We start from the raw sequence: 20,568 nt of genomic DNA, 5'->3' as shown, positions 1-20,568 counted from the left end.
CAACTTAGAGGAAGTAACAGCATATTCACCAACTGTCTGATTACACACATCCTAAGGACAGGCATCTACATGGGAATCCTTACAATGCCAATCCACTGACTGACTTAGTCAGAAGGATCAGAACAACTTGTCATATAGGCGTGACTTTCTTGGAAAAAAGTGTTCTTTGCCAATACTGACTGTGTTTGGGTTGAGAGGTAATCTTTGTGACACCAAGTATTATGAGGAAAGATGAAAGCAATTCCTTGGACTCTTTCCCCCTCCATTCTAATAAGAAAAAGAATATAAAATAAGTGCTATATAAACTTCCAAAATATCTGTTCATATTATGTATCCACCTGTAGACTGTAAAACCTACACCTGTGCCAAGGAATCTCTTTAAAGGAGATGCTTGCCTCCTTCAACACTGAGATAATGATTTGCCTCTTCAACAGCCCAAGGTGGACACAGTATTTTAACCTTGGTTCACATGATTGTGTTACACCACACTGTATTCAGAAAAAGGTACTTGGCTCAACATGAAAAATGCAGCAGTGGCTGTTACTACGGAAAGATGTGGTCTCTACCTGGCTACGGTGCTGCTTTCCCATGGCAACCAGTTTGGCTTGGCAGTGTTTCAGTTCTCTTTCCAACATCTGTATTTTTGGTTGAGTCTGGCTCCTGAAAATGGAAATTGGATTGTAAAATCATGCATTAAGTCAATTTTTGCACATCTCTGAAGAAGTGACCATCTCACAGTTTGGTTCTCTACCTTAACCATATTAAGTTCTGCCTGTCACTGAAGTTACATAGGTTTTTACTTACTTTACACATGATGCACAAGGCCTGCCAAGCTTGTGAAGTTGGCTACAAGCACTTGGTGTACTTGGTTCACTGGTACCAAGTATGTTTCAGTGTTGCAGGAAAGCATGTAGGAAACTTCTCAAGCGAATTTGCTGTATAGCTTATTAGCCAGAGCCATGGGGAAGATGCCACACTTCAACTCTTAAGTCTTCTCCACACTGCTGATAGACCACAGAAACAGTATCAGTTTCACTTACTTGTCTCTTCTGAGGTGGCTGATTTCAGTGTCCTTATGCACCAGCTCAGTTTGTATCACATCCAGTGTTGCTTTCATCTTGTTACGAGATGCTAACACACGCTCCAGCATGGCTGTTGCCTTATTACTATCATCCTTTGCTGCGTCCAGCTGGTGCTGCAGGCTTGCCACCTGCAGTACAATAAATCATTAGGAAAAGGAGCAGGAAAATCAGTCGTCTATTAGAGTTTTGTGACAGTATTCTGAGTAACCTGCATGCTTGCAGCAGTGCCAAGAGTATGGAATGCTTCTGAACATGGAAATAAGAAACAATTCTTAGTCCTTCTACTTTTTTCACACATTAAGCAAGTTAATAATCACAAATCCTAGAGATGCTACATTAACAGCATTTTGTCACCCTATAAGGCAATGTGAGCAGGATCGAAGATGACTTTGATACAGAACTCTCAATATGTGCTTGACAGTACACAAATTAAGTAGAGAAGATCAATAAGCACTTCCCTGCAAATTAAGTACCAAAGAGAGAAGATTAAACAACCTTAGGTTGTTTCCCTTTTGAACTGACAAATACGATGCTGAGAGGTACCTGAAGTTTTCCTTTGTCGCAGGTCAGTTTATTCTTGCTGTCAGTCAGCTCTGCCAGCACTTGTTGCACCTGCTGCTGGGCACACTGAGGAAAAAACAAGCAGACATCACCATTCCATACAAAAAACAAGACAAAAAGCAACAAAAAATGTACTCAGTATCTTGTTTCTCTCTAAGTATTTTAACTTTCCTCTATTGCTTCAGGTATAAATATTCCATTAGGTGAAACACTAAAACAGATATTAAAAAAATAAGAAATACAAATGGCACAAATTCCTGCAAGACAGCTTAATCTTTAGGAAGAGCTGCTCAAACTGATACAACCTTTCAGATGGCCCCAAGAAGGCCACTGTCCTGGGACAGAGGAGAAAAAAATTAAGAGATGAAAGAAGCCTTTGACAATAGGAAACAGAAAAGCAATAATAACTAGAAGAATGAGTAGGCATGAACAGAATTAAAATAACTTAGTAAAGAATAAAATAATAATCAGGCTACTTTTAAAGGTTCTGAATGCTCTATTGATTCATATTCTGTAACTGCTGACTGCCAAAGGAATTCTGTGTTAAACAGAAGATATACATATGTTATCCACTAACTACTGCAGAAATGTGACTTTATCAAATAACATTCGAAAGCTGTCTGAGTTATTTTTTCTTTAGCATTGTGATGTAAGGACCTTATCAGTAGCTAAGTGTTTCTTAGGCTCTCCAACAAACACAATCTGCTCATTACATCTAACACTGTAAAAGCACTGGTAGCACAGTATCACTAAGCTTTTACTCAACCTTTCTGGAACCAGTAAAGTATCCTGATCTTGGTGACTGAGATTAGTTAGAAATAATGGAATGGGAACAAGTTAAAACCAGGAATGATATTCGAAGTGCAAATTTGTCCATAAAGGGCATAAAATTTTTGTTAATAACTTCCCAATGTAAGTTGAATATATATGTACAGATACACAAGTTATATGCCTGTACTAGAAAATGGAATGGAGACATAGAATTTTAATGACATACCAACACCAGAAACACTATAGAGTCCTCTGAGCTCATCCCACACAGACATCTACAAAGATGGAGTAATATTTGAGATATCCTTTTCACTTTTTCCCCTTTTTGATTCCTTAATTTCATCAGCCACTCTCCAAAAAATACAGATACTTCAAAGAGCACCTTGATTCCTTCTACAGTTACTTCTCAGTCAGGTCATCAGTTACGCACTTCATTAGTGGCTTACCTGCTCACGTACCAGCGCATCCAAGCGGTTCAATAGCCTCTTGTTCTCTTGCTGTAGTGTTTGCGAAGTGAATTTCATTGAAATAATTTCCAGCTACAAACAAGAAAACCCACCACTAATCGTACCTGTTCAAGATTTCCACAGTCACAATATCACAAAACCTTAGCACTACACATGGATTAGATATAGTCTCTCCCATTTTAGAAAGCAATTCTACAACAGTGAAAGAATCATACTAACTTCAGTCACAGCACTAAGGAATATCTCATTCATACCACAAACTCTGCCTTTCCTTTTCCAGGCTATGCGTATATAGCATAACAAGCTTACTACTACAAATAGGGCCTTATGCAGGTAGCAGTAGGGTTGCTGCTCCAAAGGACACAACCACATAGGCAAGCAAAATATCAAACAGAAAAATGAACAATATGGCTATGGTAAATATCACAGTATTTAGAAATAATTGAGTTGAGAGAGTAGGCAAAATGAAAGCAAAACTTAAGAGAAAACACTAAATTTAAAGACCAGCCATCTATATTGCAAGATACCTCATTCTCTGTTTTTAGTACTTCTAATTTATTCCTTTCCTGTAGTGTTTCATTTGCTCTTGTCCTTATCTGTTAAAAAGAATGTGACATTATTGTCACCTGAAAACATCCAGATTCATAGAAGTATTACACATTCAGAACAGTTGATCTGAAGTTCTGAGCTGCCGTATCTTCTCTCCCTTTGCATGCTTCTGAGAGGAGACATTACAAGTCAAAATATAAGCACAGCTGGAAAGGGGAGAGTGTGTCACATTTGTAACTGCAACAGCCAAAAATAGTAATCTTGAAAGCAAAACTGGTGCATCAGTAAGAACCCTAATGGTGTGGGTCTGAAAGCAGCCTTCAACAATACGGTTTTAAAACAGTAAGTTTTCTGTACCTCCTGTTGAAGATCTGCCTTTTCTGCCAGCAGAGATCTTTTCTCTTGCAAAGCTGACTCAAGTTCATCTTGCAGTCTAGCAACAGTACGTTCCAGAAGCTGTCTCTGTGTGGCTGCTGCCTTCTCAGCAAGGCTTGCCTTCAGCCTGTGTTTGCCATGTTCTGTACGCAAGGCCTCCCTGAAGAAAGAAAAAAAAAGCCAAGCTGGAGTTCTAGCACAACAGAAGGACAGAGGATGGCCTCCATATTAAATACCAAACTGGCCTTTCTGTGTTACTAAGTAATGAGTGCTAGAGAAGCAGAAATCAAGGTGATGAGAATACAATGGAGGAAGGGGGGAAAGAGGCTGCAGACAAGAAAACTCACAGCTCTCTTTGAAGCTGAGACCTCTCATGCTGCACACTCTGCAGCTCTCCAAGAACGTTGGCATGGGCAGCATTCAGAAGTGAGTCTTGCTCTTGCAGCTTATGGGTCTTGTCTTGTTCTGCCTAAAGGGGAAAAATGACCCAGGCAATAACACTAACATCAGAATGATGAAGGACGAGTAACTAATTTACAAAGCTGTTCCTTTGTCATTGAGCTCTTGCAATGTCCCTGTAGTTCTGCATATTGTGGTGTGCTGTCTCTTGAATACGGTGTCAAATCTGAGTTCACCTTACCTAGCTTTTATCTATATATATTTAATCTCAGATCCATATTACTTCCACTTATCTTCTGCTTTTACAGTACTTAAAATACCCATTAATTTGTATGTTCCTCTTTCTTAGTGGTTGTTACAGGATAATTCTGTATTTAGGATTACCACATTTACTTTCTCTCCCCAAAACATATGTCCTCTTTTTTCTGTACTGAAAGTAAATCTTTGCAAAGAAGGATACTAACACTTTACAGAACCTCCATTACTGTATGTGAAATATTTTACTCTATTCCCACAGATTATCAGTATTAGGAATTAGTCTGTTGTCTAACGTCTGAGCTACAAACTTTCTTGGACTTTAATAGTAGGCTTGTACCTTAAGCACAGTCTGATGGTCTGAAATGAGTTTAGCATTCTCCATGGCAACACTTTGGAGTGTGGTGCTGAGCTCTGAGCGTTGCTGGCTTAAGTGGTCATTAAGGATCTGGTTAGATAGAAGGAGGAGGAGGAGGATGAGAGACATGTTTTCAGGGGATTAGGTCTTTTTTTTCTGCATAGTAGCCTGTCAGAAACTTTTAAAAAATCTCTTGCAGATGTGGAAAAAGCTATTTTAGGTAGAAAGTCTCCAAAAAATTTGTTCAGGTGGTCCCTATTTATGGGAGACTTATTTATTCCAAGGTGTCAAAACTTTAGAGTAATATGGAAGAAAGAGAACATAGTTTAAACTACCTATCAAGCATAATCACTTCTGAGTTTTGAAGTCCAGACAAAAAGTAATGTTTCTAAGGCAAAAAAGACAAAAATTGAAAACAGACCCCTACTAGTTTCACAGTTGGTTTTCTACAGGTACAGATAAAATGGAACCTTTTGGCCCAACAGGCAGAGGAAAGTTTAGTCAAACAGGTACTGCATATTTGATTCATTAATAGAAACATACTCCTTAAGAATATAAAGGTGCAAAGGAATATAAATGTACTACTTTGAGGGTAGATAGAAGAGGCAGCAGCGGTAGTCCTACATGTCCTGGCCCCTGAAGCAGACATGTTCAAAAACCCTGATTCAAAATAAGTATTGTGAAGAAAACTTTCCTGCCTTAAGGATAGGAAATCTGGAACAGTTACCTACTGTAGTGATTGAATTAGCCCGCATTACCTGAGGGCATTAAATTTTGTCTCCTCACCTGCATTTGAGGCTTCCCATTAATATATAATCATTTCTCACTATAATCGCTTGTTCTACTTTATTTCCATCTTAAAAACAAGAGTAGCTATTCTCATTACCTGTACTTTCTCTACTGTCTCTCGTAAGGTGGTCATTTTAGACTGAAGTTGCAGGTTCTCCTTGTGTTCTTTGCTTAAAGACAGCTGTGCATTCTAAGGGGCAATAAAACAAAACACTAAGAAAAAAAAAATTAGATGTCATTTAGCCAGACACTTCACAAATATGAAATCTTTGTTTTGTACTTGCCTGTTTCCTTAAGCTATTGTCACATCGCTATGTTCTTGCAAGCACCGCACATGGCTCATCTAAGACAAGCCTCTTTCCAAAATATGAAACAACAACCAAAGTGCTACATGCTCTAACTTAGCTTTGAAAGTTGAGGGTGCCTTTATATCCTTCTGAGCTCAAACTTATTAGTTTCCAGTATAATTAGTCTCAACGCTTCTGAGCTTAAAGGACAGAAGTGGTACAATTAATGAATTAAGGAATCCTTTGCCCGCATTGTGATACTCCATGGCTCAGCTGAATTTTTACCTCATCTTACTGAAACTTTCAGAGACTTCAGACAGCAGCCACACTCCCTAAATAGGCAGTAAACATACCTCCTTGCCCATTCACAGTATCACAGTATCACAGTATGCTAGAGATTGGAAGGGACCTCGAAAGATCATCTAGTCCAATCCCCCTGCCGGAGCAGGAACACCTAGATAATGTTACACAGGAATGTGTCCAGGCGGGTTTTGAATGTCTCCAGGGAAGGAGACTCCACAACCTCCCTGGGCAGCCTGTTCCAGTGTTCCGTCACCCTCACTGAGAAGAAGTTTCTTCTCAAGTTTAAGTGGAACCTCTTGTGTTCCAGTTTGTACCCATTACCCCTTGTCCTATCATTGTTTGCCACTGAGTAGAGCCTGGCTCCATCCTCGTGACACTCCCCCTTTATATATTTATAGACACTTATAAGGTCACCCCTCAGTCTCCTCTTCTCCAAACTATAGAGACCCAGCTCCCTCAGTCTTTCCTCATAAGGGAGATGCTCCACTCCCCTAATCATCTTTGTTGCCCTTCGCTGGACTCTCTCCAGCAGCTCCCTGTCCTTCTTGAACTGAGGGGCCAAGAACTGGACACAATATTCCAGATGGGGTCTCACCAGGGCAGAGTAGAGGGGAAGGAGGACCTCTCTCGACCTACTAACCACCCCCCTTCTAATACACCCCAGGATGCCATTGGCCTTCTTAGCCACAAGGGCACAGTGTTGGCTCATGGTCATCCTGTCGTCCACTAGGACCCCCAGGTCCCTCTCCCCTACACTGCTCTCTAACAGGTCATTTCCCAACCTATACTGGAACCTGGGGTTGTTCCTGCCCACATGCAGGACTCTACACTTTCCCTTGTTATATTTCATCAAGTTACTCCCTGCCCAACTCTCCAGCCTGTCCAGGTCTCGCTGGATGGCAGCACAGCCTTCTGGCGTGTCAGCCACTCCTCCCAGCTTAGTGTCATCAGCAAACTTGCTGATAGTACACTCAATTCCCTCATCTAAATCATTGATGAATATATTAAATAATACTGGTCCCAGTACTGACCCCTGAGGCACTCCACTAGTTACAGGCCTCCAACTAGACTCAGCCCCATAGACTACAACTCTCTGGCTTCTCTCCTTCAGCCAGTTCGCAGTCCACCTCACTACCTGATCATCCAGTCCACACTTCCTCAATTTAGCTGTGAGGATGCTGTGGGAGACTGTGTCAAATGCTTTGCTGAAGTCAAGGTAGACCACATCCACCGCTCTGCCATCATCCATCCACCGTGTTATTTCCTCATAAAAGGCTAAGAGATTGGTCAAACATGATTTCCCCCTGGTGAAGCCATGTTGACTGCCCCTCATAACCCTCTTATCCTTGATATGCCTTAAGATGGCACCAAGGACAAGGTGTTCCATCACTTTCCCAGGGATGGAGGTGAGGCTGACCGGTCTATAGTTACCCGGGTCCTCCTTCTTGCCCTTTTTGAAGACTGGAGTGACATTCGCCTTCCTCCAGTCCTCAGGCACCTCTCCCGTTTCCCATGACTTGGTAAAGATGATGGAAAGCGGTCTAGCAATGACTTCCGCCAGTTCCCTCAGCACCCTTGGGTGCATCCCATCTGGACCAATGGATTTATGGATGTCCAGATTGCTCAACTGATCTCTAACCCATTCCTCATCGACTAAGGCAAACCACTCCGTCGACCTGACTTCATCTAAGGTCTCAGGGGTACAGAGCTCTTCAGGACTGCCTGCAGCAGAGTAGACAGAGACAAAGAAGGCATTCAGTAACTCTGCCATCTCTGTATCTTCTGTCACCAGGGCACCCATCCCGTTCATCAGTGGGCCTACATTGCCTCTGGTGTTAGTTTTGTCTGCCATGTATTTGAAAAAGCTCTTTTTGCTGTCCTTGACCCTTCTTGCCAGGTTTAATTCTAAGGATGCCTTAGTCATCCTAGCTGTCTTCCTACATCCTCTAGCAGCAGCCTTATATTCCTCCCAAGTGGCCAGCCCCTCCTTCCATGACCTGTAAACTCTCCTCTTCCACTTACTTGAGCATGCCCAGCAATTCCCTATTTAGCCACGCAGGTCTCCTGGCCCTCTTCCTTGGCTTCCTACGTGTCGGGATGCTCCGATCTTGAGCTCGGAAAAAGCAATCCTTGAATGCCAACCAACTATCTTGGGCCCCTTTACCTTCAAACAGCCCTGCCCATGGGATTTCCCCTAGCAATTGCTTGAAAATTCAGTACCCAGTTAACCAAGCTTCTGATTTTTTTCTGTAGTATTAATCACCAACCCATTTGTCTCCTTTATATGCAATACTTGTGCTACCACAACAGTGTTTTGTGGCCAGTTCTAGCTTTCCAAGGCAGGCATTCATATCAGTGTTTTGATATTTCAGTAGAATACGAAAGTTAAATCTTTCAAAAATAAGTAGGTCAACCCCAAACTGGTAAAATGATAAAATAAGACATTCAGTGGTTAGTAGCCTTGGTTGCACTTGGCATTTGTCTACATAAAAAATCTGCCTCTGAATGTTGTACATTTGAAAGGTCTCACATAGGCTGTTCTGATCTTTATTTAGCTGTTTTCCTCACCAATACTTGTTTACAACTTACTTTTGTTTCTTCACCAAGCTGGGAAATGATACAGTTCCTGGAGTCTAAAAATAGGAAAGAATGTCAGGACAGACTTTATTATCTGTTTGGTAACTTTAAAAGGTGACATTTTGATTTAAAGTTTATCTGAGTTACTGAATATGCCACAAAGCAGTAAGACTGCTACAAATATGCTGTTCATTAATAATTTCCATGATAACTTCAGTATTTCAGCAAAATTACTTTGAAAAATTGATTCCATAGAGTAATTGTAATGTATTTAATTTTTAAATGAAGCATGCCATCATGCCCGTCTCCTACATGTACCACTTCTGTGATTGCTTCAGCAAATCAAGTAACACTATGACTCTTATTCAGTTGCCAGGTGTGTAAGCAACTGACTTGTGCCGACTGTAACCTGCAGCCCATATACAAAATTTTTGTGCACTGATAAAGAAAACAGTAGTTAGATCAGATCCCTGCTAAAACCACACAGATCTAAAAACAGAAGCATTTTTGTTGGAATTTGAATCAACCTGCCTATAATATTCTGTGCTTTATAACATACTGGGAAAATACAAAGACAACAAAAGACAATTCAGCATGAGTAGGGTAGGGAGGGAAATCTAGCCAAAATGTTGTGACATCCAAGGTATCATCAAAGACTCACTCAGAAGTTCCTTCAATTAACAGGTCTGGTGCTTGTTTCCTCTCACTGTGGAAGCAGAAGACAGAGAAGGGCTAAAAGGATGTGACAAGAATCCACTGTCATACCCAGCTCAGCTTTCAGTTTTGTGCACTGTTGCTCCAGCTGTGCAGTTCTTTCCTCTTCCTCTTGCAGCCTCACTCGGGCTAGCTGGAAATTTTTACACAAGTCTTGGCAGTCCTGGTGTAGTATCTGTACCTGCAATGATATTACATGTTATTCTTTAAGATGCAGAATTCAGTCAGGCAAACCTACCAGATTTCAGAGCCTAAAAAGTTAATCTAAGTGGAAAAGATAAAGCCTGGTCAGCTTCTCCTCTCTGCTCATCCCAGCTTTATGCAGAAGACTTTTATGGCAAGCAATTCTATATATTTCTATATGTAACACAGTGTATGTGTGCTTATAATCATCTTTACATGACAGGCAGAATCTAACCGTTTGTACAATTAAGATTACAGAAAAGATCAAGCTATAGAAGATGAAGATGAATGCAACATGGTCAACTATACCCATCAACAACTGACAGATTAATGAAACTAAGCCTTTGTTTCTCACATGATGTATGTAATTCATACAGTTCAATAAGGTCTCCATCATTTTTCCACTTCTGCTGTAGAAGAACACAATGATAAAAGGCATGTAGGGGGGAAAAAAAAACAAAACCAACCGGTAATTTCTAACAGAACTTTGTATGTTTCAGGGACACAGATCTTGATCATGAGCAAAAAATAAAAAAACAAACAAACCTCAGTTATTCAAGTTTTGATACTTTGCTATTTGCTTTCTTTCATCCTTACTAAACTGTTGCTATGAATTCAGAAGTGTTAGGCTGGCATGTGCGTATACATGCAGAGTTGTTAAGTGAATTATGCGTAAACCAGTTCATTTCTACTATGAACTATGGCCTCTCCCCACACTCCAAAATAGCTAGATAATACAAATACAGCTGCGAACAAAGATCTTGCTTTGTCATTATGGCAGTTAATGGAGAAAGCATTCTTACTCCCAGAAAGTTTATGATCTCAACAAAATATTTTTCTGTTTATTGGTACCCCAATTATAAAGACGTTTGTACAGCCTGGGGAAGACAGGTTAAGGCAGGATCCATCTGTGTCCCACAAATGTAAGTGGCAGTTACAAAGATTATAAAGTCAAATTCTTTTCAGTTGCACTGAATGATTAAAGGAAGGGGCAGTGGTCCCAGATTTAAGCTTGGAACATTCAGATTGGATGGTAGAAAAAAATCTTAACTGGAACATTATGGTAGTACTATCAAAAATGCCTACAGCTGCCATGGAATTAGTGTCTTCGAACAGTGCTGCTGAACAAATCCACTACTGCTCCAGTCCAGTGTTTGTGATACTCCGACTTTGAGCAGGAAATTTGACTACATGATGTCTTCTGATCAACACTTGTACAAAATGTTGTAAAGTGTTTTAACTGGTTTCTAGGAACGACATCCAAGTTCTTGCTCTTCCTCCCAGATGAGAAAACGAAAACAGACACAAAAGAAGACTGAAAGTTTCTCAAACCTGCTTTTGTTCCACTTCTACTATTGCTTCCATGTCCTGTACATAACACAACACAGTTGCATGGGATTCCTCCAGAGATTGCCGCAGGCTGATCTCCTGGGAGAGCTGTTCTGTGAGCTAGAAAAATAAACACTTTCTGACCCAGATCTAATTAGACAGATTGAACAAATACTTCAAGAGTATATATGAAAGATGTTCTGTCTGTATTTAGTTATGAGCATGGCTGGCAAGTTCCTTTGGGTTCTGCATATTCCCAAATTGCACCCAGAATATTATTTAAGAATCTTCAAATCTTTAAACACTAGGCAAATTTATCCTCCTACTGAGCTCTTTGCTCCTGTACTTACTTCCTGAAGTCTACAGTTAATCTTCTGGTTTGTGTTCCGCAGTTCCTCAGCTGCAGTTACTACATCCATCTAAAGAAGATGAAAGGAACAGATATTTTTATCCTGTCGTGTTCATAACTATTGCAAAAGCAATTTATTTATTACCTATTTATTATAGAATACAACTGCTGTACTAACACTTAGAACTTCATTTCTATCTCCAGCCTCATGTTCTCTGTTCTGAAGCACTGAATATAAGAGTGCAAGCGCTAAGAAGCAACACATTCTTTAGTACAGTTAATGTGATTGAGTGACATACTCCATTGAAGTTCTCTTCAGGGGAGATAGTAACAGAAGTGTAAGACTGAAACACCAGAGAAATTCCTGGAAAAACAGAAAAGCTATTGAGAAAAGCTGGGATGAACTGAAATCACAAAGATGACAGAATTACATATCCCAAATATTTTTATTCTTTATTTCCTATGTGATTTTTTTTGGAAGCACAGAATCTCATTATCAAATGGTTTTGCTCTTACTGCCAACAATATATCATAAACTCCCTTTTCCAGCTGAATATACATTCTGTTTAACTATATCAGAGATGACTGTACTTAAAAACAAGTCTGTTCATACTTGAAACTACTGGAAGATCATAATCTTGTACCTTGGATGAAGTTGTAATCTCCAGAGCAGTACTCAGTCTCTGAACTTCTTCTTTTGCCTTTTCTTCAGCCTCTTTCACATCACTCAGTTGCTGATGCAACTTCATTGCTTCTTGCTGTACTGTCTCCATTTCTCGCAAATGAGCCTCATGGAGTGTACTCAAGCATTGCTCCAATTGGGCTGCACAGGAAAAGGCAAAAAGCTTTCACTGACAGAAAAAGCATTAGTAGGGATAATAAAGAATGAAGTAGTAACACCCTTCCCCCCCCCCCCTTTTTTTTTACTACCTGTGTGCTTGGAGTTCAGCTTCTTTTCTGCCTGCAGCCGGAAGATGTTTGATTTCAGTGTCTGTACAACACTCTCTAACTGACACATTCGATTCACCAGCATCTCACAGTTCTTCCACAGTGTATTTTCTCCCACAAATGCTACCCTGGCCTGCACAGGGCTAATGGCTGGGGGACGAGCGGGTGTTTCTGAGGTCTCTGAGTGGAAATGCTCACGGCTGAAAAGGAGAAAAGACTGACCTACTCTGTGTATGTAAACCCACCTGACATTGCATGTATGCGTTACAGGTGTGATTAGATTAGAAACCACGTTTCACAGAGCTGGAAGGTTTCCAGTGACCCCAGGTTGCTGTAGCCTGTTCTTGCTGATGCTGCCAGCACCAGCTCCTTCATGGAAAGAAGAGCAAAGCACGGCAAAGGGGTGAAAAGAGGATTGAGAAGAGGAAAATGAAGTAATATCCGAAACTGCAACTCACAGACTGGTTTGGGTTGGAAGGGACCTTAAAGCTCAACTAGTTCCAAGTCCCCGGCAATGGGCAGCGACACCTTCCACTAGACCAGGCTGCTGAAGGGGAAAAACTTACCCTGCTTTCTCCTTACCTCTGCCCATTGATGCCAAGCTCCTCCAGGTCTCGCACCAGGGCACTGGTTTGCTCCTCCACCATCTTCATCCTCAGGTGGAGCACCATGAAGGCCTCTGGGACGGTCACCCTGACTCTCATGGGCACGATGGTTGGCCTGGCCATCGCCGCCCTGCGGGGACCCGCCCCAGCCACGGCTGCGGTACCGCCCGCACGGCACCCCCACCGCGGCCGATCCCTGCGTCCAGAACCTGGGACAAGGCCCCCGGCGGCGCATGCGCAGCAGCGCGCCGGGCAGCGATAGTCCCCCGTCAGGGCGGAGGGTGGTTTGAGCCGCCGGCGGGGGTTCCTCCGCAGTCAGGGTGCGCCTGAGGTGCTGCTGGCGAGCGGGGTCCTGAGGTGCTCACAGGACGTTCTGCTTCGGCTCTCATCTGTCCCGCCGCGCCGCGCCGCGCGTCCTTCACACCCGGCTTCCCGGTCCCCCTGGCCGGGCCCTGGGGGGTAAGGTCGGGGCGGAGCGCGGAGTCCCCCTGGGCCCGGTCTCAGGCGGCAGCGCGCAGCCGGGCCCGGCCCTATCGCGCACAGGCGGGGGCTGAGATGTGCGGCGACTGTTGCGAGAGCCCGTGGAGGTCTTCAGGAGCGCTCCGTGGATTGCGCGTTTTGTCTCCTCATGCTTAGGTAGCTCTTAGAAGCATGTTTTACAACAAACCGCTGAATTATGGTAGCGTTTGAAGAGGTTTAAAGTCAGCTTGCAGGGTGTGTAGGGTCAGACCTCTGAGGGAAGATGCCCTGCAGGAACATAATAATAGTTGTTCCGTGCATGATCGATTTACTTCATATCAACTAACGCTCAGTTTGGGCCCTAAGCAAGAATAGTATTTTATACTTAACAGGCATACAGTCATTTAATACAGATGAGCAGCCTGAGTTACACTGTCTCCACTGTGTATTGGAGGTGTCAGTCTTTTACAAACGTACCACTTCTGCCTACTGAGGTTCATTTTCATGCAGAGAGGGAAACTGACTTTGCAACCTCTTGGTTAGAACGTACAGCTGTGAAACTGGCAGTATGGTGTCTGAAGCAGGCATCTAATAGCAATGCCACAACCAGTAAGCCTTAGATATTCTGAGGACTCAAGCAAAAGCATTAAATATATACCTGAGATTTTTATATTTATACCTGAGAATCTCCCTTTCACTTTTGGCAGCTCATCTGGCTTCTGAGGGGCATCTGTGTGAGACTTAACTCTTCCCATGCATTAGACAGAGAACATGAGCACCTAATTCCCAGATGAGGATTTTGCACAGGGTAAAGCATCACTTGGCAACACCTAAATCACCGTGGCAATACCTAAAGACCTTTCGACGACCTGTCGCTTGGGCTCAGCTTCGCCTGACACTTCTAATATGTTGCGGTAACACTGTTGAGATATTTGAGGTGAACTGGTTTGTAGGGCGTGTCAAGATCCTATTCTTAAAGACGTATCTGGAAGTGAAAAGTAGATTTTACAACAATTTCAAATCTATCTGTAGATGGCAGCAGAGAGGAACTATTTTTATTGGAGTATCTAAACACGGTGACTCCGCGTTTTATAATCTGTGCAACTGCAGCTGGTGCCTATTCATTAATGCTGCAAATTTTGCATTCTGTTGATGAATATAATTGTTTTGATTTGAGGATCTTCTGGCATGACTGCTTTAGTTTGGAGGAAAGGTTGCAGCTTTTCTGAGCAAAAAGAGTGACTCTGCAGACAGGCCAATGCTGCATTTGATCAGTAATGTATGTGTAATAAAATGATCCTCAGCTGATGCACAGATGTCATTGCTCCACTTGAGAATTTGCTCCAGGAAGCCTTTGCCTGGGGGATGTTGCCAGGAGGCTTGTGAAGAAACGTGGGATGTGAGGGAATATAAAGAAAAAAGAGATTAAAAATGATAAATTAAGTAACTCTTAAGCTTCTCACCTAAGGAAGAGTTGCATAAATATCACTGAATATTAAAAGTAACTTTTTTTTATTGTATGGTTTCTCAATAACTACTGGTGTTGTACTTCAGCTGTTCTTTAATCAAAGGCTATTGATACAATAGCAATGTAGGGATGCCTAGTTTATACAGTAGAATAATATGTGTTGGAAGTGAGAAAAGAAAAACTGGTATGTAGGTCAAATGGAAACTATTTCAGAGATCCTTTCATGAACTAAGGTAAGGTAACAAAGTTTGACAGAAAGATAGTTAATTCTGAAGGTGTTGTATAAATTTTGAAACAAACAGATCAAGCTCTATGCTTAATAAGACATGATTGGTCTGAGCTTTTTAGTCATGTTCTTTACTTTTAGACATTGGTGTGTAGTTCAGTAAGACTAACTTCGTATAAAAATGTAGAACGTACACATCAAACTGTAGCATCTTTTCCACAAGAAACTTTTAAGATGACTGTGATCAAAGAATGGAGTGTTGAAAGCTGAAGTGAAACAATTTGATGTCCTTTTCTGCTCTAGCTATTCTGTCCACAGTTTCACTGGAGTCTTCAAAATAACCTAAAACTGGCATTTTCTTTTATTTTTGATGTCGTTTATATGGCAGTAGAAGATGGGGCAGGCAAGTGCATTATGATGATGGGCCACCTACTGTTTTCTTCATATCAGAATAATTTCCTCTAGTTTGCCTGGTGGCAGACTGTGGCCTGGTGTTTTCCTACATATATGCCTGGTGGAATCATCATTGCTGCATGAAGTTCCAAGCTAAAATGGAATAGAAGAATGTTTTGGTTTGTGGTTAAGAGTATACGTGTACTATTAAAACACCTATGCCTTCTGTGATGTGTACAGCAGCTCACATATCTTAGTAAAACTTTGATGTAAATTAGATATATTAAAAAAATAGGATAATTCACATCATGTTTTTATTATTGCTGATTGCAATTTTTTGGGGAAATGGAGCTTTCTCTGGGAAGTTATTCCATATTCCAGTAGAGTCACTTCTTAAAGGTGACATTACATTTTCCTTTCTCATAATGACAGTTTTTTAGTTATACCCTTTTTACTATGCTGATATCTTCCTTCAATTTCTACTTAGATTTACCATGTATTTGTAGATAATGATGTGCTATATGTAGATAATTATGTGCTATAACTAATGTGTCATTAGTTAACAGAGTTTTATTCCAGCACATGTAAAATACTTTCCTTTTTAATAGTTTCGTTGATCTTTCTTGAATTCCTTCTAGTGTAGTAGAATAGAACTGAAGTCTTTGTTCAAGGTGGAGCCTGAGCTGCCAGCACTATCTTTGGAATTCTTTTCATCTCGCTCAATTGCTTGCTTATGCAGAACGCTTTGGTATGAAGGTAAATCAGAGAGCAAACACTAATGCAAAGATCTCTATTTTTGATTCCTTGGATGGTATGAGAGAAAGCTGTAACAGTAGGTAGAACTTTAAGTTTGAATTGAGAGGTAGGATAAATCAAATTTGCTAAATCCAGGTTAGCATTCTGCAAAGGAGTGTCCTTTGTAGGAGTAAGAGCCTCCATTCTGTTCTATCACTGCTGTAAATCTGCTTTGCTCGAGTGTTGCTTCAATTAGTTTCTCCCCTTCTAAATTGCCCTTTTTTATTGCATCAAATACAAGCTGTAGAAATTGTTAGCTGAAAGTTTCCACTTCAGAACCCTGCATGACTTTTCTTCACCCTGGCTGATATGTTTTATCATCAATGAGATACTACCTCCTGAGTTCACTTGGCCCATTCTGCTGAGCTCCAATGTGTTTTAATTTAATTCATATACAAGTAGATACGTGTTTTTTTTTTAATTCTCATCACTTGCACACTTTGAAGGATATTAATATAAATATGCTGAAAGCACTGTTCTTTGATCCATCCTTAAAACTCCTACACTGTTATGTCTGCAAAACTTTGTGAGAATTCAGGTTATCAGTGTATTTCTGCCACTGTGGTGGTTTACTGGCAATAATTCTGTACTTTGTGCTGCCCAGTCTGTTTGCATCCATCTGTTCTTTGTAGAAACCTGTGAGATTTTTAAGAAGGCTGGAGACCAGCTTTTGTGTAGAGTGTCATGAAAAGATCATCCCTGGCTTAGTGTTATTAGCTGCTATAGAGTCTTACAGTAAATACATTATTAGATATATTGCATAATAATGCAGCATAAGTATTCTATGTAATGTATTTTTTTCCTCCTTATGCTGCCACTATTGATAATCCTAATTTTGCATACCAGATAAAGAACAACGTTCTGGTTTTTATCTCTCTATGTTTACCTGCCTCTGATCTGCCGTCTTTTCCCCTCCTCCCCTTTTTTATGGTGAGCTAATACAATATTAATTCAGTTTGACAGCTTTGTCTCAGACAAGAAGGGATAATAGTCAACAGCAGACAACAGCAGGATCCTGAGATACCCAACTTGAGTGTTAAATCAGCACTGCTGACAGAATTAATCTTTTTTTTTTTTTAAAAGAATGGCATAAGAATATTTGTGCAAACCAGTGAACGTGAAGTTAATGTTTCACTGAAGATGCTGTTGTATTAAAATGATAATCATCAGAAGACCACTTTTGTTTTTCAGTTTTCTACTTATCTTGTCGGTGTAAACTTAATATACCATGCTAATACTCTGATCCATTTCACACAGTGTAGATCAGAGAAAAAAAGGGAGTATGGATTAGGCTTTTAGGTGCCTAAACGTAGAAGTCTAGTGCTGGTTTAGGTATTGCAGGCCACTGAAGATACTCTCACAGGGCTAGCAGATGATACACAAAATGTAAGGGGGTTCCAAGCAAAGGGAAGCCAGCTGGAATTCTTGAGGTTGTCTAAAATGGCACTAGACACCTCTCTGTAAGCAACCAAATACCATTTGTCTAAAATGGCAGTAGACACCTCTCTGTACACAGCCAAATACTATTTGGGCTGTCCAAGTAATACTTTGCATGTATCACAAGGAAAATAAACATGATAGATGATTACCAGTGTTTCATTCATCTTCCTTCAAGCATTTTCTTGTTATTGAGTTTTATGAAAGCATAATTCAGATTGGTATGATTACTTTTTCTGTTTGTTTTCCTGTCTGAGGTAATCTGTAATACCATTAGCATCTTTAGAATGACTGATGATGATGTCACACTGAGAATTATGAGTTCAAGGACATAGACACTAGGAGCAATAAACTAAACCCATCAGATCTTGTATGAAGACCTATCTTTAATAAGAAACATGCAAGGAGAAGATTCTGTCTGTATATGTGTGTGTATGTACATGCATGCAGAAAATATAGTAATAAATTTGTATCTAAGTTGCTGTGAGGGCGGTGAGGCACTGGAACAGGTTGCCCAAAGAAGTGGTAAATGTTCCATCTCTGGCAGCGTTCAGGTTGGACAGGGCTGTGGGCAACATGGTCTAGTGGAAGGTGCCCCTGCCCATAGCAGGGGCGTTAGAACTAGATGATCTTAAGGTCCTTTCCAACCCAAACCATTCTATGATTCTATGATTTAACTAACTAAGCCTTCCTACATTTTGATAGGACACACTGAGTTACTAGGTACTTTTCCATCCTATTGCTTTCTCCTAGAATACTGGGGGTTTTTTTTGTATGCTGTTGAGCCCAGACTGCAAGCGTTAAAGTCTCAAACTTTATATGTGTATAAATGCAGATCTGATTGATTCTCACATGTAGTTGATCTTTACAGTAGACCCTAGTATCTGCAGTTCAGAACACTGTCAAACATTTGAAATATAAATACAAGTTCTGCAGCTGTATTGTGTTTACTTTGTAGACAACTAAGAAATGTCTAGTTAAAATGATGCTAAAATAAAATAAGACTGATGTTTCTCCTACTTTGATTTTCCTTTCAATGTACTACAATTTCAGTAATTAAAAAATGAGCATGCTGTATACATCATGTTCAATGTTCTGGTTGTGAAGGTTCATATTCTCTAAAACAGAGAGGATACAAAACTCTCACTTTGGGAAATCAGGAAACAGGCTATAGAGCACTAGACCAAGGGACAATCAATATCTGGAAAATGTGCCAGTTTGCTGTCCAGCTCCTCTCTGGGAAGTCTGTGAAATATGAGAAGGCATCTATCTACTCCTTTAGGAGTATATAAAAGTCCTATTGCTGCAAATAAAGAATAGCACTCAGGCACCCAGGTTTACTTCAGCAAGTGGTTATAAGCCTAAGTGGCATGACTTATCATTTTCAACTTCTGTGTACAGCACTAAGAAATTAGAAGAAATAGTAACACTTTGATATCATTCCTGTTTTGTTCTGAGACAGGCAGTAGAATCAGGTTCTGTCTTAATTAGTTCCTATCAGCTTAAACAGACCAGCTCCACATCTCCAGGGATTTAGCATTAAAAACTTAATGTGGCACTCGACATTCTTTCTCTTTTACCTTTCAGAGACAAATACCCTGTTTTCAGGCACTGAACTAAAAGAATACAGAATTAAAGTGTAATCAAAGTGTCATTGTACATGACAAGTTAATGCATAGATTTCCACAGATTTTAAGTTCTATGACAAGTCTAAATGACATCTAAAACAGGCAAAGATGATAATCCTGCAAAGACAGAAATGTTTGTAATTATTTCAGCTGTCATTCCTAGCACCTCTTTCCCTGAAATCAAATGAAATCTTACCAGAACATTTAGTACATTTAGATTATAGAACAGTGACCTTCACTCCTGCTGAGAAGCAGTATTTCATGTAAGCAGAGTACAGTGAATTCTGTTAGGTGTTTGAATCCATTTTGAACAGATTGTCAGTAGTACTCCTACGAACAGTACCATTCCTTACTTGCAACTGTGTAATTCAACAAAGTGTGAAACAATTGCATCAATTTTGTAAAAATGAAAGAAAAATTCTGTTCTTTGTCAAGTTCTGTCTCATCCTTTAGGATCTGGCAATGGAAATGTTGATTTCTAATCCAAGAAAAACATTGTAAAAATGCAAAAAGATTTATAATAGCTTTTATTGTTTCCCATATTATGACTTTCTATATGTCCTGGCTACCTGGCTTAAAACCTCCAGTCGCTGTAAGCAATATCACACGTTTCAGTTGTTAAATCAATACGAATGCTCTTAGTAATATTTTTTTCCTATTTTTAAATTCAAAACCTGAAAGCTGCAAATCCTATTTAAGTGCTTTTTGTAAAATAGAATTAAATTCCAAGTAAGGATTTGCCTCTTAAGTGCTTTTTGTAAAATAGAGATAAATTCCAAGTAAGGGAATTAAGGTCTTGCCTTAATTCCTGTGACACATAAGCTTAATGTTTCTGCTGGCCTATTTTTGAAGTGCAAGAGTCTCTAAGGGTTAAGACAGTGACGTGATAGATAGAAGAGGTAAATGACTGTTGTCTTTTCAATTTATTACTGGAAAAATGACTTCTTCAGAACAAGTAAACAAGAAAGCAGGGGAACCCCATCAGATATTAAGTAGCCTCAGATTTAAACCAGAGATGCACAGAAAACAAAGGCTTCACACAGGATACGTTAATTTTTAATTTAAATTTTATATTTGGATTCAGGAGTTGTTTATGAAGTCCCTAAGAGGAAAATTTTCTTTTCAATACAATCAAAAGACAGCATATATTTTTGGGAGGGATTTTGACTTATTATTTACTAAACCTACACTGTACATTCTTTGAAGTGCTGTGCTATTTTTATGTGAATAACCAGAGACTGCTGCATAGCTTTGGTGAGCG

At 40.3% G+C, this 20,568-nt stretch overlaps 3 protein-coding genes across 3 annotated transcripts in view; 2 read left to right on the top strand and 1 right to left on the bottom strand.

Moving 5' to 3' along the window:
• The window catches only part of PGAP1 (post-GPI attachment to proteins inositol deacylase 1), a 160,839-nt gene that overhangs the window by 72,511 nt on the left and 67,760 nt on the right, over window positions 1-20,568 (top strand). The window lies entirely within an intron of this gene.
• The window catches only part of CCDC150 (coiled-coil domain containing 150), a 35,993-nt gene that overhangs the window by 5,554 nt on the left and 9,871 nt on the right, over window positions 1-20,568 (bottom strand). The window contains 16 exon segments of the mRNA XM_062619795.1: window positions 567-660; window positions 1,041-1,210; window positions 1,626-1,709; window positions 2,861-2,953; window positions 3,409-3,477; window positions 3,788-3,965; window positions 4,153-4,274; window positions 4,800-4,907; window positions 5,704-5,796; window positions 8,786-8,829; window positions 9,539-9,668; window positions 11,003-11,119; window positions 11,350-11,418; window positions 11,993-12,171; window positions 12,279-12,496; window positions 12,879-13,208. Of these exon segments, the coding sequence (XP_062475779.1) occupies window positions 567-660; window positions 1,041-1,210; window positions 1,626-1,709; window positions 2,861-2,953; window positions 3,409-3,477; window positions 3,788-3,965; window positions 4,153-4,274; window positions 4,800-4,907; window positions 5,704-5,796; window positions 8,786-8,829; window positions 9,539-9,668; window positions 11,003-11,119; window positions 11,350-11,418; window positions 11,993-12,171; window positions 12,279-12,496; window positions 12,879-13,208 (2,098 nt within the window).
• HECW2 (HECT, C2 and WW domain containing E3 ubiquitin protein ligase 2) overlaps window positions 14,059-20,568 on the top strand; it is a 176,703-nt gene continuing 170,193 nt past the window's right edge. The window contains exon 1 of the mRNA XM_062619646.1: window positions 14,059-14,274. The gene's annotated coding sequence lies outside the window, so the exon portion shown is untranslated. The remainder of the gene's footprint in view (window positions 14,275-20,568) is intronic.

Source organism: Pezoporus occidentalis, unplaced genomic scaffold (genome assembly GCF_034315485.1).
Source record: "Pezoporus occidentalis ecotype Australia unplaced genomic scaffold, CSIRO_AGI_Poc_V1 ctg213, whole genome shotgun sequence".
NCBI classification, from domain to species: Eukaryota; Metazoa; Chordata; class Aves; order Psittaciformes; family Psittacidae; genus Pezoporus; species Pezoporus occidentalis.
Note: the sequence above shows the minus strand (reverse complement) of the source record. Positions and strands in the feature narration are given on the sequence as shown.